This window comes from Danio aesculapii, chromosome 19 (assembly GCF_903798145.1).
Source record: "Danio aesculapii chromosome 19, fDanAes4.1, whole genome shotgun sequence".
NCBI lineage: Eukaryota > Metazoa > Chordata > Actinopteri > Cypriniformes > Danionidae > Danio > Danio aesculapii.
Window position 1 is genome coordinate 39,271,162 of NC_079453.1, and position 24,623 is coordinate 39,295,784.

General features: G+C 33.5%; 1 protein-coding gene across 1 annotated transcript in view; it reads left to right on the forward strand.

Moving 5' to 3' along the window:
- The window catches only part of thsd7aa (thrombospondin, type I, domain containing 7Aa), a 268,864-nt gene that overhangs the window by 208,850 nt on the left and 35,391 nt on the right, over positions 1-24,623 (forward strand). The window contains 7 exon segments of the mRNA XM_056480189.1: positions 5,907-6,085; positions 8,747-8,880; positions 9,002-9,155; positions 12,199-12,340; positions 14,458-14,573; positions 14,677-14,794; positions 23,166-23,311. Coding sequence (XP_056336164.1) covers positions 5,907-6,085; positions 8,747-8,880; positions 9,002-9,155; positions 12,199-12,340; positions 14,458-14,573; positions 14,677-14,794; positions 23,166-23,311 — 989 coding nt within the window.

The window sequence follows — 24,623 nt, forward strand, 5'->3', positions numbered from 1 at the left end:
AAAATCCATGTTATTGTAGTTGATCTAATATCACTGTTAGGAAAAGTGATCATTTTCAGGCAGATTGTTTGAAATGTTAGATTTTTTGGGTTTGTTTATTGTAGTGATTGGAAAAACAAAACTGTAACGTGGTTCAGACTTCATACTTGAAGTGAATGAGGAGAAGGAATCAGTGTTTAAAAGCTTTTAAAAAAAAACTAAATACTAAAATCACATGTGGCAGCAGCCCCTCACGAATGACTGCCCGACAAACAGAAACCAAAACCAAACATAAAGTGTCCCAGGCTGGTTTTTGACTCACTTTTTCAATGATTTCAAAACACCACATGCTTGGGACACCTGCTGGTCAAAACCATGTAAATGTAACTAAAACATTGATGAAAACTGACTTTTGAAACACATTTCAAGCATTAAATCGAAAATATGATCAAATTAAATGAAAATAACTCATCTAATATCATTAAATTACAAGTGTCTGAATAATATGCGTTCTTTTAGCAATTTTCAAGGCTCATATTGCTTGTTCCATTCTCTACTAAACAGATCAACTATAGACTATTAAAATATTAAGATTATTACTTTTCATTTTACAAATGTCTCATTAAAACGTCTACAAATTCGTAAAACTAATTCAAAATCAGGATAAAACTATGAAACGTGCTCAATAATTCGTTACTCAGGGGCAATCTGAGTGAACCTGCATAATTAATGTACATTTTATGGTATTAAACTTATCACCCCTCAACAGAGAACCATTGAATTTTCTAAACGTTTCAAAACAGTAATGACCCAAAGAAACTGAAATTATGTGACCTTACTAATTTGATAACCACTCATTCGACTTGTTTTTGTACAAATTTCAAAGCTTTATAAAGCAGTTCTTCATTAGCAGCCATCACCGCCTTGTGTTTATTTCTTGTTTTTCATACTTCTTTATTAAACATACTTTTTCTGTGATAATATACACAGAGAACAATTCATATTTCTGTATTTCTTTGTATTTGTGTTGTGTTTTTTAAACTCAAGAACCATTGGATCTCTTTATATTACATAAAGGAACATGAAGCATGAAAACTAATTGTTTACATCTTAACCCTAGTCACCATTTTACTACATGATGATTTGCTTGAACTATGTAAAATAATTTAGATGGCATTATTCTCTTCACATTTCATGAATCGAATACCCAAAGAATGAACAAATTACTTCCAACAAATCATAAACAACCAAAAAATGACTGATTATTATTGTACTTCAGGGAATATGAAGTGAAAATTATCTTTGAGGAACGAACCATAATGAACTCAAGAGCTTTGGCCACAGATACTGTATACTTCTGATACTAATGTCACATTAAATACCAAGAGTAGCGTGATTTCCATGACAGATAATAATAAAGTACAAAGGAAAACAAATCTCTCACTTTGTTTTCACTATGTATGGATTATTTGTAGCTCAACATTATTATTTGAAGTGGTTTGTTTCTATTCTTTTGAATGGATATAGTCTAGTTTAGCAATCAATTCAACATACAGAGCCTATTTCAAGTTTGTTTTGGCTGAATACAAGTTGCAATAATGTCACACAATGGCTCTTGTGCTGTACAAAATGTGAGGTAATTGTTTAAAACTGCAAGCTCCTCTGAGTTATGTTATATTCTGAGATCGCAGAATTGCAAAATCCTTTAGAAATCTTGCCTTTTTGTGAGTCTGTCATATTGACATGTTGCCCAAGGCAGTTTATAGGGGGGGTCGAGCGTGTTTAATCCAGCTTTGAAGAGTCTGTGTTATAGGGATTCTGGTTCAAAAGTGCATGTGTGTGTATTACAGATATCTTTTTTCTTCTTCTTTGTGAAGCGTATTCATGAACGAACTGTATATAAAAACATATGAAAATATAATTAAAGACACAAGTAAGTGTATTCGAATGAAAATTTGAATTAAATTGAATACTTATTTTCATAGTAGCACAAATAGTTCAGGTTACTTCTGATTATTTAATGTAATATTAGATCATGAAAAATTGCTAATGTAAAATGTTAAGGTACAGAGAAGGGTACCTTATAATAAAATATGACCAAAATATTCTTCATCTGAATTTTAAAATAACCTTTTATGTATTAAAATTCAATGATAAATTGATTTGTTACATGACATTTTGTACAATTTACTACAATTACCAAAAACAATGACACTGTAAAATAAAACATTAGTTTAAATATAATATAATATAATATAATATAATATAATATAATATAATATAATATAATATAATATAATATAATATAATATAATATAATATAATATAATATAATGTAATATAATATAATATAATATAATATAATATAATATAATATCATACAATGCAATGCAATACAATACAATATATAATATAATATAATATAATATAATATAATATAATATAATATAATATAATATAATGTAATATAATATAATATAATATAATATAATATAATATAATATAATATAATATAATATAATATCATACAATGCAATGCAATGCAATACAATACAATATATAATATAATATAATATAATATAATATAATATAATATAATATAATATAATATAATATAATGCACTAAAAAAAGTGTTGCATGCAAAACTGTTGCAAACAATTTATTTGTGTTGAATTTAAACAAACAAATTAAATTGAGTAATGTTCAACTTAATTTGTTTGCTTAAATTCAGCCCAAATAAATTGTTTACAACCACTTAACGTAAAAAAATTGAGTAAATCCAAGGAATCCTCTTTGAATAATTTGTTTCAGTGTGTAATGTAATGTAATTTAATATAATGTAGTGTATTTATATAATTTATATATAATGTAGTGTTATTGTATGTGTGTCCTATTGATCGTCTTTTCTTGTATATGTGCCCTGTAATTCTTTGATTTTTAACACAAATTTTCCATTTATTCCAGATATGGTTCTGATTGTAGGCTTTAAAGAGTAAAATATTACAGAACACTTAAGGTGGTGTAAAAAAAAAAAAAAAACTAAAAGCTGCTGTATTCATGAATGAACTGTATATAAAAATGTATGAAAATGTTATTAAAACACAAGCTAAGGTGTAAGTGTATTCAAAGGACTTAAGAAAAGAAAATATGAACCAAATTGAATACTTTAAGATTATTTTCATAGTAGCACAAATACTGTAGTTTATGTTAATTCTGATTATTTAATGTAGTATTGGATTAAAAAATGGTAAAGTACCTATTTAAAATGTTAAGGTACAGAGAAGGGTACCTTATAATAAAATATGACCAAAATGTTTTTCATCTGAATTGTAAAATAACCTTTTATGTTTTAAAATTTCAGTTATAATTAGATTTTTTACATGCTATTTTGTAAAATTTACTACAATTAATAAATACATATTGCATAAATACATGTTACTTTATAATATAATATAATATAATATAATATAATATAATATAATATAATATAATATAATATAATATAATATAATATAATATAATATATTTGTCACCTATTAATCATCTTTTCTTTTGATTCTTTGATTTTTAACATAAATATTATAAATTTAAACCAGATATGATTCTGATTGTAGGCTTTAAAGAGCAAAATATTACAGAACACTTAAGATGGTGTAAAAAAAAATTGATAATCCTCTGAAATTGTCCTGGGCTTGAGCTGTTTCATGCTGCTTTCCCATCACAGTCATGACCTTTGCAAGTTGTGATGTAAACTGAAACTTCAGCAGACCATATCAGCGCAAATGCCACAACCTTAACCTTAATACTGCTTTAACAAAGACTATCTCCACCTGTCACATTGTATTAGGGTAAGTGTCATAAATGTACCATGTAGGTTTGACTCAATTGAAGCCATGACCGTAAGCCAGGGTTTGAAAATTAGTGCGGTCTGGTGGTGTTAAAAATTCTGCTGTATTAATGACAAGATATTAAATATATGTATAGTCTGTTTCATTTAATGATTTATTCTTTCCTCTTATTTTTTCCTCTAACAGTTTTAATTAATATTATTTGCTGTTAAATTCTGAATGACAACTTATGCTCTTTACTTTTTATTGAATATTTATGAATTTTAGTATGACTTCCACTGGCTAACCGCTAAACTTAATGAAATAATTTTTAATAAAATATTTTAATTTCAGTTTTTCTGTTATACTGTTATATATCTGTTATAAATCTATTATTATGCTACTTTTATGATAGTGTTTAATGCAGTTTAGTACAGAGAATTAATGATTGTTATTGTGTTTGTCTTACCTATTTTGGTCTCTTCAACAATAAACTAACTGTGTGCTTTTTTTAATGCCGGCGAAACAGTGTTAAGAGATGTTGCTATGAAAATACCAAATAAGTATCAAATAAGTTAAATTATTGTGTTTTGTAAATAATGTCTATATATCTTATTATATAAATATCTTCTCAATTAAGTGACACCCAGATTACTTTATAACTGCTGTTAGTATTAATACAAAATAACTGTCTGTAAAAATCTCTCTCTTGTCATTGCTCTAACAATTTTAAATTCTGAACGACATATTATGCTCTACATGAATTATATATAATTTTCATTAAATGTTTATTAAATTTTGTCCAATATCTACTAGCTAACTACTACTACTAATGAAATATGTTTTAATAAAATATGCTTTAATATCTGTTTTTCTACAAATCTGTTAATTAAGGGTTATTTTGCTACTACCCCAAAACTTCATCTTCTCAATTAACACCCAAATTACTTTTTGTTACTGCTGTATTGGTACAAAAAAGGTCCAGTGGAGCGACGCTTATAATGACTAGATCTGGCAACACAAAGAATTAATTGATTGCAGCCTCGCCCTCTCGAGCTGATTCAAGCCACGGTCACACTTGAGTTTGAGCATGCGAAATTCTGTCGTACGGCGCTGTGAAAGAGGCGGGATTAATTTTTTAAAAAAGCAAGCGACTGGTCAATATTTTAAATTTCTGTGATCATATTTTGATCTTCGATTGGTCTCACGCAGTCACATGCTGCAATTCCGCAGGTCAGAATTCACCAAGCTTGAACTTTGCAACACAGCGAACTGCGAAACTTGTCGCACAAGCTTGCGTTTCCAGTCTGTGGCATTCACCTGCGTATGAATGGAAGTCTATGGGGTGAAAAGTGCAGTGTCATTGCGGCTTTACTCAGCAGCTGTGAGCCATGGACATAAATTTATTCAGTGACAACACTTGAAATTTATGTTATATTTATGGAGAAAATTAAAAAGCATTACAGTCTTTGGGTGTTTGATATAATTAATCTACCGAAATGCGTATTCCATACAAAGAATGAAGCTGATTGGTCAGTTTTTGTCACGTGATTCACGATACACTCACAACATTTTGAAAAGTTAAGATGTTTTCGATTGGGACGTGAGCACATCGCTCCCAATTAGTTTGCATAAACCGTGCGCCTCCATTAGAAATAGCGAGCTTGCACGTGGAAAAGACGCAATATGGGTATGGCCCCCCACCATTATTTGCAATGTCTATCAATTGATCTTCTTGCACAGACATGCTGGATTCACCTGATTTGTTGACAAATGGGTTGTGGATCCATTTCTTGGCAGTTTGTGGGTCCTTCACTGGGTTTTTCCTCTTCACATAGGCGTCTGTTTTGCTGCTTGTGGGTCCAATTTTGGCACTCAAGTGACCAGGATGTAGCCGAGAGAATACAGTCATTTTTCAAAATAAAAAAAAAATTCAAAATAAAAGATTGCTCAGACTCAGTTAAGGAATAATACAAAAATAAATAATGATTTCTTGTGCGGCCTGGTACCAATGGATCCACAGACCAGCACAGTAAACAATAGCTAGCTATGGGCCTGCTTGAGACACATGGTTCCATTCATCTCTCTATATTTCGTAGGTTACATAGAGGAGGCATGCATCATCCCCTGCCCATCAGACTGTAAGCTCAGTGAATGGTCAAATTGGTCCCGGTGTAGTAAATCCTGTGGCAGTGGAGTTAAAGTACGGTCCAAGTGGCTTCGGGAAAAGCCTTATAACGGCGGCAGGCCTTGTCCCAAACTGGACCATGTGAATCAGGTATGTGTGGACTCTTAGATTTTTAATGAGGATGTGCTTGCCTTGTTTTAATTATTAATTATCAGGGTGCTGTAAATTTTTGATCAAAGGAGCACATGGAATTGTATGTTTCTTTAATGTACATCAGTGGGGTTTCCTAATATGTTTATACTGTTTAATCATGGGATATTGTTTGTACAACCTAGTTTGAGATCATTAAAGACTGCTAGGATGAAATTGTGTCAATTAAATGATCTTCTGATGTTATTAATGTGTTGCATGTAATAATGTCTGTTTTTTATATACCCTCTTTCATCTTCTCTCACTCTCTCTCATCATGGCGGGAATCCGGCAACAGGCTCAGGTAAAACTCAAGCTTTAAATGATTAATAGTGGTGCACACCTGATTAATCAGTGATTTTTTTGGATGATAATTAATCATTTTTTGATCAATTATTAATCCAAGTTTGACTTCAAGGGCCAAGGACATAATAATCTTAAAAGTGGCAGGAAACATTATAAACTTGATTAGCTTGACTCATATGGCCCATTTCCACTGAGTGGTACAGTATGGTATGGTACGGGTCGGTAGGATTCACCTTTATCAAGTCACTATACCAATGGTACTCTTTTGGTCATCATGGTGTACGACTTTCAGTCAACGTCATTCTTGCCCAAAGAAATGTCAAAGTAAAGCTGTACGGGTCATTCACATATCGTATGAGAAGCACTTCTCACAAAACAGATGCTTTATACACATAAATACTTGTGAATAAATGTTCATTACTAACTTTTCTATGAACATGATTTAATTATAACTGCAGATCAATGATTAAAAATAGCCTACTGTAACATCTGCAATAATGTAAAATAAATGCAACATATATGAACACATACAGCCCCTTACAGTCTCTGCTATGTTACCAATTACAGTAAAAGTACACACAACATACATTTTGTCCTTATTTGGGTTCAAAAATGCACAGCAGAATTTGTTTTTCTTAGCTTTGTGGCTGTTCATCAAGACGACAACAAGGTTTGTTTGAGCACGGGTCGACCATGGCTTGTTATTATATGTATATGTAGTATTACGATGTAATGTCTCGGCTATGTATTTAAAAATGGAGCTTCCTTTGTTTTCATTATGCTGCTTGTATGCGCTAGTGACGTATCTCTGCGTCAAATCCTTTGCAAAGGGTACCCAAAAAGTGCTACAGGACGGTTCGCATTTTGGTACCTTTTGACAGTGGAAATGGCCAAAAAAGTGTACCGAACCATACCGTACCACTCAGTGGAAACGGGCCAATAGATATGAGGTTGGTAATGTAACTGAAAGCAAAATGGGGAATACTTTTGAATGTATTTTTTCTGCATTGTTTTTGTTACGCTAATATGTATAGAATTAGGCCCAATCCCAATTCTATTTTTGTACCCCTTCCCCTAGGCCCTTACAACCGAGGGTTAAGGGGAAGGGCTTCAAAATTTACCCCTAAGAATTGGGACAGCACTGCAGCACCTGCAAACGTCATCATATGTCATGGCGATCTCTTGCTTCATGTGAAAAATGAGGGGTAGGGGTAAGGGGAAGGGCTAAGGGGCAGAATTGAGATTGGGCCTTAATATTTGTTTTCTGAGATGGCATAAAGAGTAATTGTAGAATAATACTTCATATTTTTAAATGTTTTTTAATAAAGGTCTTATTCACCAAGGCTACATTTATTTTACAAAATAGTACAAAAGTAATGCTATAAAGTATTTTTACAATGAAATTAATTAGAAACGTGAACAATTACCCTGTGTCAGATCATTTGCCTCCACGTTTGGATTCAGCCACAGTTTTCTTAACCACGCCCCTCTTACCAGTAGTTTCCCTTTAGGAAATGATGCACAAAAATATAGCCCTGCCCCTACTCCATATTCAGTTTCAGTTGGAAGTACATCAACAGACCAAAATAAAAGTCTCAACAACTTGCGATTCACCCAGACTTAAAATATTTAGATCTATTTGCATACTTTGCAATTAACGTGAAGTATATTGTTTCTACAGATACAACCAACAACACTAAATAGCTTAAATATTTTTTTTCTTCATGCAATTGTTATTCTTTCCATCAGTAATCAAAATCTGTAATTCTTTCCATCAAGTTCATAAAAATAAAAGAACCAATAACAGTCACTAAATTCTATGTTATTGTAAAGTGTTGCCAGTAAAGCTATACATCAATTCAGTTCAATTATTGATTCATTATTGATATTATTTAATTACAATCAAAATCTGAAAAATTTGGGTTATTAGTTACCATAACTTTATTAATTACTAATAACTTTAACTAGTAACTAATAGCTTTTAAAAGTTTAAGTTATAACATACATATATATATATATATATATATATATATATATATATATATATATATATATATATATATATATATATATATATATATATATATACACACACACACACACACACACACACACACACACACACACACACACACACACACACACACACAGTAAAAAGTTAACGGGCAGTTATATAACATATAGCTGATGTCTGTGCAGTGAAGTGTATTTGTGTATTAAGTGTAAGTGTTGTCCTAGATTGTTGGCATCATCCTTTCACAGGTCTTGGATCTCTCAATACAAAAGTAAACAATGATAATTCTTTTCGTTTGTCAGGTGTATGAAGTGGTTCCGTGTCTGAGCGACTGCAGTCAGTATGTCTGGGTTGCTGAGCCGTGGAGCGTCTGGAAAGTCAGCAATGTCGATGTGAAGGAGAACTGTGGAGAAGGTGTACAGACCAGGAAAGTCAGGTAGGACCGACTCAAACACTTAGCTGACATTAGTTTTAGATAGTGCTCATAGTGACATAATTTAGATAGTGCTCATGTTCCTGATAGTCCACCAACAGAATTGTATTATTTTTTTATGAAGGTGCATGCAGAACACTGTTGATGGACCATCAGACCCTGTTGAAGACTATCTGTGTGACCCAGAGGAGATGCCGCTTGGAGCCAGAGAGAGCAAACTGCCCTGTCCTGAGGACTGCGTTCTGACCGACTGGGGCTCCTGGAGTCGATGCCCACTGGTGAGAGAAGATGAAATATGTCTAATATAAGATATAGCACAAAATCACACTTTCTCCTACGGCTTCTTGAAAACAAATTCTTCTGATTTGCAAACGTGAAGCCTAGAATTGCGTAATTTGACAATGCTCAAAAATATCACTGGAAACATTTATCAAAATAACAAAAGCAGCCAATGCATGTCATGGAGCAATAATTCCAATTATTCCATGATCTGTTGAAATTCTTCATCCTGATTGGCTGAAAGGTGTGCACAGGTAGTTTTAGTTCAGTTCTAAATGAAAGCGTGACCTTCAAACAGTTAGTAGTAACCATAGTAACTCAATGACAGTTCCCTTTTGCCTCATTCACACTAGCAGTGACTTTGTTGCTGCCTATCGTTCTGACTGACGACCTACTGCAAACACAGGCCTGTGTAGGTCTACAGCACGGAGAAAACAACCGGCCTCTGAAGGAGCTGAGAGAGGATTACGTGAGCTCTACTGGTGCTCCTATTGGCTGTCGCTCAAGAAAGTTGCTCTTCATTTGCATAAAGTTGAAGGATTCTCACTTGACATGCCCACCTGGTCACCAACGGTTGCTGTCGTTCTCGTACACAGAGATCGCCGGAAGTCGCTCACTCTCCGTTGATAGTTTGAATAAGCTTTAGCCTTCATTTCTCTGTGTTATCTCAAGGAAGCCAAATGGTGGTCGACCAAATCAACTTATTCAAAATATTTGATTGAAATATTCTCAAAAATGTTTGTAAAGAAGTAGCTAAGAGATGCTACTATGATATTAGATATGCCTGTGTCTCTACCTGTGACTTACTGAGATAGGGGAAATCTAAAGAGTCTGATAACTGATAGAAATTCAGTCAAATATAGTGCTGCCAAGAGTATTACTAGTTTTAGCATAGAATAAGCATGATAATCATAGGCATGACCAAATTTCTAATATTGAAATCAGGGTTAGGTATAACATTTGAAGAGTTAAACATTCCTTAATGTGGTAGTTTTTCCATGCATTTAAGATATAAAACAAGGTAGCTTCAACATATAATTGGCTTTCAAAAGCAAAAACAAGTCCTGTTTTGTGAGAACAGGCCGCATGCATGCTGAATGCAATTGTGATTTTTTTTTTATTAAAGACTAATTAAATCATTTAAAGCAGTTGTATTTTTAATATTTTTTGTGATTCGGTTTATTTTTTATTTAGTTGCCACCAAATGATATTATTTCAACTAATTATTACTGTTAACAGTAAGCAGTTTAATTTTTAGTTCTAGTTTAATTTAATGTAAATGGTTAATTTCAGATTAAAAGTTATCATTATTATTATTATTATTATTAGTGGTAGTATTATTGTTGTTATTATTAGGTAATTTAATAAACTGTTAGATTAACCAATGCTACAAAATAATACTTTATTAGAACATGGTGCATGCAAGAGCAAAACAGCTGACATTAGAATAAACTTCTGTATTTAATTTAGTAAATAGGGTATATGCTGAAGTATGCTAAAGGACTTTTAATTTGTCAGTAACCTGGGTCAATCGCTTCCGGTGAATTGTATGCCATTGCAAAATCGGCACGTTTAAAATCTGTTTTCTTTAAAAATCACAGATCTCCTCTGGCCGAGGGATATTCGATATAAAGTGGGTGTCAGATTGTACAAGAAACACTGTATTAAATAAAGTATTTCCCTGCCATGTCTTTAAAAATTTTAACATTTATTTTACCCCAGTATATTCAATGGAGCTTCTGCGCTAGCCTGCCGATTCTGACAGGCACGTTCAAGTAAACGGCTTTTTGTCTCATTTTACACTTGAGCAACTAAATAAATGCCAAAGTCTATTTAACTGATTGTATTTTAATTAAATTACAACATCAATGCTGTAAAAGGAACCGGATAAAATGGAAAAAAGTCACATTAACCGGAAGTTTATCAGTATGGGAAGAATTACTAGCTCTGCATATACCCTATTATGATGTATGATGAGCTAACTTAGGGTGTCCTCAAAGATAACAGCACTTTTTAATGCGCACGTCACCTGAAAGTCTGATAAGTCATATGTATGCGGATTGTCGAGACTGGATCAACTCCTGTTGAGGAGGATCTGAGGAACAGCATGGGCAGCTCAACATTTGGTCAGCTGTCAGTAAACACAAAGGCAAAATCAGAAGTCTGGGCCTGCTTTTGTATATTTCCAGTATGTGTGTGCTTGTTTATGTGGTTTACGAGGACAATACATTGTATAATGACATGGGTATGACCTACAGTTGGTGGTTTACGAGGACATACCTTGTGTCCTGATAATTCAAAACACTTAAGAGTCATATTTAATGGGGTCCTTTGACATTCAAATGTTGCCAGAGGTTTTCTGTGAGGGTTGGGTTAACGGGTGGGATATGGGTTAAAGGCTACACTGTAAAAAATGCTGGGTTGCACACTATCAATTTGTGCTGGGACAACATTAGGAAATTAAGTTAACTTGTAAGTTTTTACAAATGTAAGTGGGTTGAACATAAAACAATTAAGTTGTCCCCAAAAGAACTCCAACATTGTGTTGTTTCAGCTCTTTAGTAGTTTGAACAAACAGCAAATATAATTTTTGAGTGTATATAATAAGCATTTTTTCCTGTATGAAACACATTATGCCTATGGAGATTCATCATAAACCAAATATACAAGTGTGTGAGTGTGTGCGTGTGTGTGTGTGTGTCTGGGCATTATTGAGGATTCTCTCAGGCGAAGGTTACTCGCTGTGAATCCCAGGCTTTCTGCCACCAAACTGCAAGGGTTGCTAATTGCCATGGACGCTGAGAGTCTCCCTGCGGTGAAAATGCGCAAGGCTTAAAACATCTTACACATGACATCAGAGACAGATTTATTTCCTTCAGAAAGAGCTGCCAGTGGCTAAAATAGCAAGGAGAATGCAAAAGCCAAATGAATCCTCTGCGCATATGCTGCATATTTCAAGACGTCCTTCTGCCTGATTGTTCTTTGTGTTGTTCATTGAGCATTGTTTGTTCATTCAAAGCTTTGTTTTGTTTTTTTTTGAAGCCGTGTAATGTGAATAGTACAAGGCAGAGGAGCGCCAGTCCTATCCGTCAACCCGGTGAGAGGAAACAGTGTCCTTCCACCACAGAGAAAGAAATATGCACACTCAACTCCAACTGCTTCCATTACTCCTATAATATCACAGGTAAAATCACTGCATCTTAACTAAACTGATGTGGCGGTTAGCTTTCAGACTGTTGCAATGAAATCTTCATAGTATTATTTCTTCTTTCATTAAAAGCATCTGCCAATGTGTTAAGGTATATGTTATAACAAAATAAAGCTAGTATTTATATATAAATTGTTATTTTCAAAAAGACAAAATATACAAATATGAAGCATTTTACATTATCTTTTACTTATTATTATTATTATTATTAATATTATTATTATTATTATTATTATTATTATTATTATTATTATTATTATTAGGAGTAGTAGTAGTAGTAGTAGTAGTAGTATTAGTATTGGTATTATTATTAGTGTTGGTGTTATTATTATTAGTGTTGTTGTTATTATTAGTAGTAGTAGTAGTATTAGTGTTAGTGTTATTATTATTAGTGTTGTTGTTATTATTATGATTATTATTAGTGTTATTATGATTAATAGTGTTATTATTATTATTATTATTATTATAAATATTTTTTCATAAACTTGGATGCCTTTGATGCCTTATTAAGTTTTTTATAGTTAATTTTGCACACTATTATAGTATTTATAATTATTTTATTTACCTTTTTTGGAATCTTTTTATTAGAATTTTATTTTAGTTTGTTGCAGTCACATTTCCAAACTTGTATATCAATGATATATATATCAAAATATTTTATTTCAGTTTTAGTTGTAATTTTAGCAATCAATTTATTAATTTTTCAAAAAATTTGTATTACATTATTATTTATTTATTTTTATTTTTTTATTATTTAAAATATTTTTACACAAATTTGAATGCCTTCGATGCCTTAAGTAGTTTATAGTTATTTTTTGCACACTATTATATTATTTAATAATTATTTAATTCACCTTTTTTAGATTTTGTATTAGAATTTTAGTTTGTTGCTGTCGATTTCCAAATTTTATAATAATAATAATAATAATAATAATTATTATTATTATTATTATTATTATTATTATTATTATTATTATTATTATTATTATTATTATTGTATCTTTCAAATATTTTATTTCAGTTTTAGTTTTGTAATTTTAGCAATTAATTATCTTTTCATTTTTGAAAATTTGCATTACATTTTATTAAGTTTCTAATTGTCTTTCAATTTAAATTACTCTTGTTTTTACATTTTTCTAATTATTATTATTTTATTTATATATATATATATACACAAATTTGGATGCTTCTGATGTTTTTAGTTATTCATAGTTATTTTTTGCACACTATTATAGTATTTAATATTTATTTTATTTACTTTTTTGGATTCTTTTTTAATAGAGTTTTAGTTTGTTGCAGTCAATTTCCAAATTTGCAAAATAATTATATATATATATATATATATATATATATATATATATATATATATATATATATATATATATATATATATATATATATATATATATATATATATATATATATATATGTCAAAATATTTTTATTTAGTTTTAGCTTATGTAATTTTAGCAATCAATTTCATTTTTTTTATTTGTATTACATTTTTAATTGTCTTTCATTTTAATTTAGTCTTATTTTTACACATGTTATTATTATTATTCATTCATTTATTTTCTTTTCGGCTTAGTCCCATTATTATTCTAGGGTCGCCACAGCGGAATGAACCACCAACGTTTCCAGCTCATGTGTTACGCAGTGGATGCCCTTCCAGCTGCAACCCATCAATTTATTAAAATTATTATTATTCTTTTAAATATTTTTTTACACAAATTTGGATACCTTTGATGCCTTTGAGTTATTTATAGTTATTTTTTACACACTATTATAGTCTTTAATTTTAATTTACTCTTATTTTAAGAGTAATTTCTATTAACATTTATATTTTTATCGCTGTTGTTGTTATTATTATTATTATTATTATTATTATTATTATTATTATAGATAATGATCAATTTAAATGAATAGAAAATGTAACTTAATTATTTTATATTATTTATTTAATCATTTTAGTTAAATATAATAACTCATTTCAAGCATTTTTCACATGATAAATTGAAAGGTATTTATTTAAAATGGTTGGCCCTATTCAGGCTGAAACAATTATTTTAATCTTAATGGTATTTCTCTTCCAGACTGGAGCACGTGTCAACTGAGTGAGCGAGCCGTTTGCGGGGTTGGATTCAAGACACGAATGCTAGACTGTGTTCGCAGCGATGGCAAATCTGTGGACCTCAAGTTTTGTGAACAGGTACTTTTTTCAGCTCACGAAACATGATGCTGCTTCTGTTGAAAAATCACCCGACAAAAAATAAATAAATCTCTAATTGTTGTACTTTAATTGTTTTTTAAAGCTCGGTCTGGAGAAGAAATGGCAGATGAACGCGTCCTGTGTGGTTGAGTGTCCTGTGAACTGCCAGCTGTCTGACTGGTCTTCTTGGTCTGAATGCTCTCACACCTGTGGTCTTGCAGGTAGGCACACACCCCCCGTTCAAAACTGCCAGAACATGCCAAAAATTCACACTTTCTGGGATATTAAATTAGCATGGCCTGGTTAATTCACACTCTCAGCACTCTGACAGTCTGTTTGAGACAATATCAACAGCCCCTGGAGTCTCTTTTTAGGGTGTTGCAGTCCAAAACATCAGTCTGAATGTTATCTAACGTTATATAGCAGGTTTTGGGAATTACACTGAGCGCTCTGTTGTCTCAGAATTACCAAAAGCATTTGCTGAAACCACTGAAATTTATGGTGTGCGAACAATTGCAAGGCGGATAATGATGTCCTTGAGTGTAATTCCATCTGCTCTGACGATTGATTGGGGGGTTCATTATGTTTGTGTGTTTGGGGCTTCAGAGACTTCACTGCACAAGGTCTTTGAGGGCCAATGGACAGCAAACCCTGGCTCTACATGAAACCTGTGCTGGATTAGTTTGTTGTGGCATGTTTAATCTGTCCCCCGATGGGAGGATTCCCATATAGATAGAGAAGAAAGAAAGAAAGAGAGCGGTTCTCATGGTTGCAGCACACAGACATGAGGGTAAATTACTACTGTTATGCTAAAATACATTTTTGAGATGCAATAAAAATAAAACAAAGCATTTTTTACTTGTTTTAATATTTACCTCATTTACTTGGAGAATTATTTATGTGCTGTTATTGTATTTATATTTTAATATTTGTTTTATTTATTACAATTATTATAAATTAATAAATTATACATTTTATGAAATTTATTCATATACAGTTGAAGAGAAAATTATTATGATTTGTTTATTATATATTTTCCAATTGATGTTTAACATTGCAAGGACATTTTACACATATTTCCTATTATATTTTTCTTCTGGAGAACGTTTCATTTATAATGATTTGGAAAATAACATTATAAACTGCTAGGTTATTATTAGATTCATATTATTTGCCCCTTTCAGAGTCTTTTTTTCCATTTGGCTACAGAACAAACCAATTTTGTCCAATGCCTAATTAACCCACCTAATTGCCTAATTTAAAAATTTAACTAGGTTAATTAGGTTAACTAGGCAACTACATAATATATTACTAGTTATTTTGAAAGATACTATGTCATATGATGTTATTATAATATAAAATGTTATAATACTATTGCTAGCATGGCAAATACAGAAGAAATTAGTTGTTAGAAATTAAATATTAAAAGTATTCTGTTTATTTTATTTTATTTTCGCAGCAATTTGCAGCAGAACAATTCCAGAAAGCTGGTAAGACAAAATCAAAAGATGGTAAGATCTGAAAACGTGGTAAAAATCAGGCAGCCCCGAGGGCTTTTCTTTTTTTTGGATTGCTGTTGAAAACACTGTCAATTGGATTTAGGGCAGGGGGTGATCAGATCAATCGGTGCTTTTAAAAAACACTATCGGTTGGGTTTAAGGAATGGGGTGGGTGGGGGTTATCGGTTGGTCAGTCAGTCAGTCCACAGCGGCCTCTGGTGGATTTATGCGAGAACAGCAGGTGCAAATGGCCCTCGTGAGAGACATTTGAGATCTGAAAAAGCGTACACAGCGGCCTCTGGTGGATTTGCAAAAACTGCACACAAACGTACCTCCTGGGACAAGGAAAATGTATATAGGGGTACGAAACAATAATGAGCCTGGGTTGAAAAAAATCTTAGTTAAAGCTTGCATCAGCTCAGCTAAAAGCTTAACAGTCAGTTGTTCATATCATACATCCGCTCTCTCTTCAGTTTTTGGCTGCTTCCCAATTCTACACTCCCACCACCATCTCCAGCTCATCTCTCATATCTGTCCATAAAATTAGCCAAGTATATGATAATTAGCCTTATGTCTTTGGCATTTACATTAACTCATAATCAAATGAAATTGTTTATGAATGCTTTTGGATTCTGTTATGTTACCCCCATTGGGGGCTTGACCTGCTGCTCTCTCCCCGCTCTGTCCATCTATGCCTGCATGGATGAGCACATGGAATTTTGCCCAGAATAGAACCCTAACTGGAACACTAGAACAATAAAAAACTAACTGGGTGCTTAATATATCTATATATATTTGATAAAAGTGATCCTGACTGAATTGGCAATTCATAAAGAATATATTTTAGAGAAGATTATACATCATCACCCTGAACTAACCTTCGTTTCAATGTGAAGTAATTCATTTTAATTCAGAAATCAGCACAGAGCGGGCATATTCCAGTATTCATGTAGTTATTAATTCATTGATTCAGTATTTTTTGAGGACTGCATAGTATTGGGCTTTAATAGTTTATAATTTTTTTTTTGCCTAATTAGCATTAACAAACGTCATTAAATCAGACATGAATTGATTTATTTTTGGCAGTAAGAACAAATTAACTTGTCTAATGCAGCACACAACAGTGTAAAGCAATCTGAAACCCAGTTTATAGTGGAGCCATAAGCTAAACAGCTTGCATCGGTTCTCTCTGTTCAGTGGTTATGCATTTTTACATTAAACCTGGAGCTTCGACCACCAATAGAGACATGAAGAGATGAAAAGGAAAGGAGAGAGAGAAAGAACTGAGAAAACGAGCGATCCCTACAGCTAGAAACTCTCACAAATGCACACAAGCTCTTGTGTGTGTACGGTTTTCCCAGCTGAAGCCAGCATATAAAAAGAGGATGCATGGAGCTGGGAGATGATTTGGTTTGTGGCTTCAGAAAGGCTGGTCCGCAGGGAAGCTCCATCACGCCAGGCTGTGGCCAAGATGAATTGCATCTGGTACAGCTAGCTTGAGGGCAGTGTGTCAGTCGGGACTGGGCTATGATCATGCTTAACATTATGAAGTGCCCAGCTGTACCCTTCAAGGTTGTGTACATCCACTATTTTCTGAGATAAAACTGACTGCAAAGAAGTAAGTATTGGACACAGTCCTTTCTAAGTACAGCTAGACTCAGTGACCTTTTGAAAATAAAACTTTTGTAGAATATTTTAGTCCTAAAGTCTTTAAAATCATACCACAAATCACATGACATCCAGTTCAACACTTCACTGTAAAAGAAAAGACTGAAGATGAATTTTTTAAAATCAAAGCTGAATTAAATTAACCTACAAATCAATTTAACTTACATAACTTGACATTACTTGTTTAATTGGTTTAAAACAGCATGTGAGACTCAAAAATAGTCTAGAAAATTTTATTAAAAATAAAAAAATTATTTAGAACATATAATCTTTTACAGCTTTTTGCAGTTTTTTTCATCTAGGATGTATTCTAGGCAGGGCAAGTTTATTTATATAGCATATTTCACACACAATAGTAATTCAAAGTGCTTTACATAAACAAGAATAAAAGAAACAAGAAAATAAAAATGATTTAAATGATTAAAACAGATAAAATGAAATTAAAATGTGTTAAACAGGTTATAAATGAATGGAAAAAAAAGAAAGACATAATAGTGTGATCTCTAGCACAGTGCTTATTCAGTAAAGGCACAGCTAAACAGAAGTGTTTTCAGTCTTGATTTGAATGTGCCTAATATTGGAGGAGCACATCTAATCATTACTGATTAGCTGATTCCAGCAGTGGGGGGCGCAGTAGCTGAAGGCGGATTCACCCTGCTTTGACTCTTGACTCTTGAAGTTTCTAATTTAGTCATCTGTTTGGTTTGTGTTTAGTGAGCATATCTGTAATGTATTGAGGTCCTAGGCCATTTAGTGATTTATAGACTAGTGGTAATACTTTAAAATCTATTCTAAATGTAACTGGGAGCCAGTGTAAAGGCCCAAGGACAGGTGTGATGTGCTTTGATTTTCTGGTTCTGGTCAGAATCCTGGCAGCAGTGTTCTGGATGAGCTGTAACTGTCTATTGATCATAAGAGAAAGTAGAGTGCATTAGTGCATTTTTTCCCTATCCAGAACTCACAAGTCTGTCTTTTTAGACTTGAGACACAGAGAGGAGTTGACCACAATGACGGGGTCGAGTCTGGCGAAGAACGGTTCCAGAAAGCGGGTAAAACAAAAAACGAAGCCGAAGAATCGAATAAACGTGTAAATAACAGGGTGAGAATGTGGTAAAATCTGAAAACATGGTAAAAATCGGGCAGGAAGTTTTTTTTTTTTGGATTGCTTTTTAAAACTGTCGGTTGGGTTTAGGGAAGTGAGTCAAACGGTGCTTTTGAAAACATTGGATGAGGGTAGGGAAGGATGAGGGTAGGGAAAGTTGAGGGTAGGAAAGGATGAGGGTAGGTCAGTCGATCAGTCAGTCAGTCAGTCAGTCAGTCAGTCTGTCAATAGCGGCCTCTGGTGGATTTACGCAAGAACAGCAGGACCGAATGGAACTAGCTAGAGAAATTTGAGATCTGAAAAAGCGTACCCAGCGGCCTCTGGTGGATTCGCAAAAACAAAAACTGCAAAAAAACTTAGGTCCTGGGACATATTTGGCGCTCTCCAGAAATAGCGGAACGTTTTCAGAACGTTTTCTTACATCCCTTCTGAAAATATAAACAGCATATGCTGTTTAGGTTGGTTTTAGCACATGGAAACTGGTTCTCGCTTTAAAGACTAGCAAAAACCAGCTTAAACTAGCAGCAATCTAAACAGCATTTGCTTCCAGTGTATGTTTTTTTAAAGAAAGAAACTACATCAGTACCTCTAAGTGCGTACAAGGATCATCTCGTAATTTTAGTAATGCACTCTATGATGTTGCACTAAGTTTTAGTTATTTAGATATTTGTGTTCCCACCTGCCATGCAAAATAATGGCTCTTGTGAGTGTAGGGTGTGGAGTTTGATTGCCGGCGTCCCCTGAGCGCCACTTTTAAACAGCAAGATCCATTCAGCCTGAGAGAGTCTACACTCCATTTCTCTCCATCTCAGCCCTCAGCCCTTCAGAATCGATTTAAGGAAATCAGGAGGGGGAGAGATTAATATTCAGAGTGGTTTCAGGGCCTGGAATTAGGCTTGAAAAATGCCTACCAGATTAAGTTATTCAGAGAGGAAGAGCATTACTACACAAAAATAGAGACTTTCAGGTCACATTTCGTTTCTTGCTTTCCTTTGGAGAGGGATTGAGTTACCTGAGATTAGTGTGTATAACATGATGATTCACTTACAGTAAAAGCCTTTATTTCATTTGCGGAAGTATACTTTGCTTGAGGTTACTGCATAAGATGAACATTACCTTTATAGAGCTTGAGGAAAATAGGGTGTTGTTTGAATAACCACAAAATGTCTGAAACACTAAGCATTTGAGGTGGCACGGTGGCTCAGTGGTCAGCACTGTTGCCTCACAGCAAGGTTCGAGTCCCAGTTGGCATTTCTGTGTGGAGTTTGCATGTTCTCCTCGTGTTGGTGTGGGTTTCCTCCAGGTAATCCGGTTTTCCCCTCAGTCCAAAGACATGCACTATAGGTGAATTGAATAAAGTAAATTGGCTGTAGTGTGTGTGTGAATGCGAGAGTGTATGAGGGTTTCCCTGTACTGGGTTGCAGCTGAAAGGGCATCCGCTGTGGTGAGCCCTGATGAATAAAGTTTAAACTAAAGGAAAATTAATGAATGAATGACTAAGGGTCCCATTATGCCTTTTTTATAAAATTCAATAGAGGTCTTGCGTGTCTCTGAGTATTAATCCCCGCCTCTTTACAGAAGAGGGAGGAGTCTTTACAGCTTGAGCCTCACACTATGTCCTAATCACATACGACATGTCATAAAAGGTATCTTTTTCATGGTAAAACAACTTTTTGTCCTAAATATCTCCAGCGGCGACGTGCAAATTTATATTTTAGAAAGAGTTTCTATTTCCACAACACCACGGCAAAACAACAACATAAACTACTATGGCAATTACCACCTCAGGTACAGATTATATGCTTTTTTTCAGTGTTAAATGCCACCAATGTGAGTTTAACTCCATTATATGTGACATTTTTTTGCCATACTAGTGAAAGCAGCAGAAGATAATTCACCTCAGATCTTAAAAAAAAAATAGCTTGCAAGTCAGAACTGTTAATCAGTGCAGGACAACAACATCAGTCACTCAGCCTACTTATAGTAATGTTAAGTAGGTTAAATATGTAGTAATTATATTATAACCCTTACCATATCATTCTGGGTGAAGTGTCTGATATTTTAATGAATGGCTTGTATTTAGATATTTCTGTTATGTTGCATCGCCTTTGGTGCAGACAACTGTCACAATCACCAGTGATCTAACCCTCATAGATTGCTGGAGAACATCCACTTTCACTCAAACTACAATCTTGTTACTAGAAGAACTACAAATTGCACCACACACACACACTCCTTTTACAGTTCTCCTTTAATTACACTCACAGCTGGGAGCTGTTCAAAGACTTATTACATAGACCATTATATATACAGCACACAAACACACAGACTTTGCGGTGTCTTGTTGTTACCCTGTAACTCCATGAAGCGTTTCTCCTTGCCTTGCCGTGGTTTAATTCTTTGCTTTGTTTATTGATTTTTGTTATGTTAGCCGCCTGAACCAATCTCTTGGTTTTGACTAGTGGTGGGCAAAGTGAGGCTTCATAAAACACTGAAACAGTTGAAGCAAATGTGTCGAAGCTTCAAAATGTTTCGAAACCTGTCTCTACCGCGACACCTAGTGGTAATTTTTCATGTATTGCTCTGGAACGGCTTTAGCAAAGAACCAGTAAAGCAAATTGAGGTATCAAACCCCACATTGTAGAGTTGAGATTTCAAGTAATTTAGTGAAGCGGTGAGAGTTCCTGACCAGCATGCCAAGATAATGGGTTTGATGCCAGGGTAATGCAGCTATAGGTGTTAGTTTTCAAATGCTCTGGTCTTGTAAAGTGTTTTATCATTGGTCTAACATCCCCAAAAACACTTTGTGAACAAATATGTCTTGTTTTGGTCATAAATAAGTATTATTATAATTTTTATTATAATTTTTATAAGTCCTAATTTCAGATTATTTGTACAAATCAGGATTCAAACTCAGGTAATTTGCAGCACAGTTACTCTGTGTTCACGCACAGTCCACTAGGCTACATGAGAGGTTTGGGTTTATCCTGACTGTTTCAATTAAACACAGATTCGCCAGGTCTGGAAACGCTTCTGAAATGACCAATACTTTGAATCGTTGTAGTCACGTGGCCGTCACATGATCTGTGTTTCAAATCACCATAGTCGTGGGACCTGGATGTTTTGGATCATGCTTCAGTGCAGTGTTTTGAAACACTCGTGCTACGGGATCTCGATACTGTGTCGAAACGTCTGTTTCACATTAGCCATCCCTAGTTTTGACTACTCTTTTGGATTGTCCTTTTTGATTCTGTTTGCTCGTGTGATCAACTCTTGCCTGCCTGATCATTCTTTGTGTAATAAAGACTCTGCCATTGGATCCTCACCTCCGTTGTCCAGCACCGTTCTGGTACAATAACAAAATTACTTGTTGCTGGAATCTTGTCAGCAACCTCAGAAATGTCTACACTAGCAAACGTGTTATAAACACATCTGCATGCGTTTGAAAGTCAGGTCAGTTTAAACTCTCATCTTAAAGGGATAGTTCACCCAAAAATAAAGTGTCCTCGTCATTCATTCACACTTAAGTGTCTCTAAACTCTTGTGAATTTCAACTCTACAGTTTAACAAAGGGACTTTTATTGACGTTTTAGTAGTTTAAAATAATATAATGTATAAGAAATAATGTATAGAGAAGCAAGTCTGTAAAGTAACAGAAAATGTATTCAGAAATTCTTGCGAATTTCTCTCTTCTGTTTAACACAAAACAAGATATTCTGAAGAATGTTGGGAAAAAACTGCCACTGACATCCATATTATTTATATTATTTTTTATACCTAATATAGAAGTCACAGTCAGTGAAATTCTCCATATCTTCCTTTGTGTTTAACAGAAGAAAGAAACTCAAACAGTTTGGAACAAGTGGAGGATGGATAAATGCTAAAATCCTTCCATAATTTTCATTTTGTGGTGAACTATCCCTTTAAGTGCACAGATGTGGAGCATACACATGCACAGAAAGCTGACTGCTGTACCATAAGTTCTTTTTCATGTCAAAAACACATACGTTTACATAATGTTGGTTATGTCTGTGTACTGTATGTAAAAAGTATGGTAATCACATGTGTATTCATCTATCAGATCTGTGAAGCTGCATATCATGAAGACAAAACACAACCAACTTAACCTGGCTGTGTCCCCTTGGATGTGAATTATTTGTATTTAAGATATTACCATGTATATGTTTCTGGATGGAAACATAAGTCTACTGAACAATCAAGGCATTTGAGGGAGCAACTAAATAGAGTTGAAAGTGTGTACAGCATAATAGGACCCATTTAACAATACGACAGTAAAACATATGTCCTCAATCTGTCTTGTAGGGAAGCTGTGGAGAAGGAGGACTGTGATCCAGGCATCTCAGGGAGACGGACGGCCATGTTCCTCTCAGCTTGAGCAGTGGAAACCCTGTCCTGTCAAACCTTGCTTTAGCTGGAGGTACAGCATCTGGTCCCCGTGCAAATCTGAGGTGAGTTTGCTTAGCTTTCCTAATTAGCTGAAATAAATATTAGAATTTTGATATAAGTTTATTGGTTATTGTGAATTACGGAGTTTGCATGTTCTCCCACTGTTTGGGTGGGTTTCCTCAGGGTGATCCGGTTTCCTCCACAGTCCAAAGATACTGTACTGCTGTACTTCAAGTTAATTGACTAAGCAAAACTGGCCATAGTGTATGAGAGTGTGTGTGAATGTGAGAGTGTCTGGGTGTTTCCCAGTACTGGGTTGCTGCTGGAAGGGCATCTGCAGCATAAACATATGCTGGAATAGTTGGCGGTTCATTCCACTGTGGCCACCTCTGATAAATCAGAGACTAAGCCGAAGAAAAATGGATGAATGAATGATTGTTACAATGGGATAGTATTTTAACAATATTTGGACATTGTTTTTCCTCAAAAGTAGTTTGAAACATTAAAGCAGCAAACACTTGACCTGCATTCAGTATGCAAGCTGTGTGTATATATGTTATTTTAATAGATTTTTATAATAGATTATAGATAATAGATTTAGAAGAAAACCTCTTGAGATTTTAACCTCCATTTCAAGAGTGTCCTGGATAACTTATAATCTAAAATATCTTTTGTAAATTTAATTTGATGTTGATATCAAAGTGATACATGCTATTGTTGTCCCATAAATAATCAAGACTAGAAAAGTAGCATTTTTTGACTTTTTAATGCAAGGCACGAACATTATCAAGTATAAGCATTAAAAAACTGTCACTTTAAATTAATATTGTCATAAAATGGTTGTTTTTACTGTATTTTTGATCAAATAAAATGAAATCTTACCCTAAATTTCAACATCCTCCAGACAATTGGAATTTAACACATTTCTGTTATGTCATCTGCCGCTAATACAGAGTATTATTTTTGTTGTTGTTTGTTTTTGTTTTCTTTTCTTTTTACAAAAATAACACTTCTTTTTTTCCACAAATTCTTGTTATAACTAACACACTCACACACACACAAAAATGCCTCTGCTTATGTCACAAATACACTGCAAAAATGCATTTCTTACATCAAATTTTTGCCCTATTTCTAGCCTAAATATCTAAAGATTAAGAAGCATTTTCTTTTTTTTATAAATAAGATTGTCTTTTTTTTAAATAATATGTCAAAAATAAGTGAGTTTTTTCTTTAAACACGCTAAATAATCTGCCAGTGGGGAAGAAAAATACTATCGTTTTTGCTTTAAAATAAGATTATTTTGCTTACCCCATTAGCAGTATTTTGCTTGTTTTAAGGGAAAACTCACTTCTTTTTGACATATTATTTCTTAAA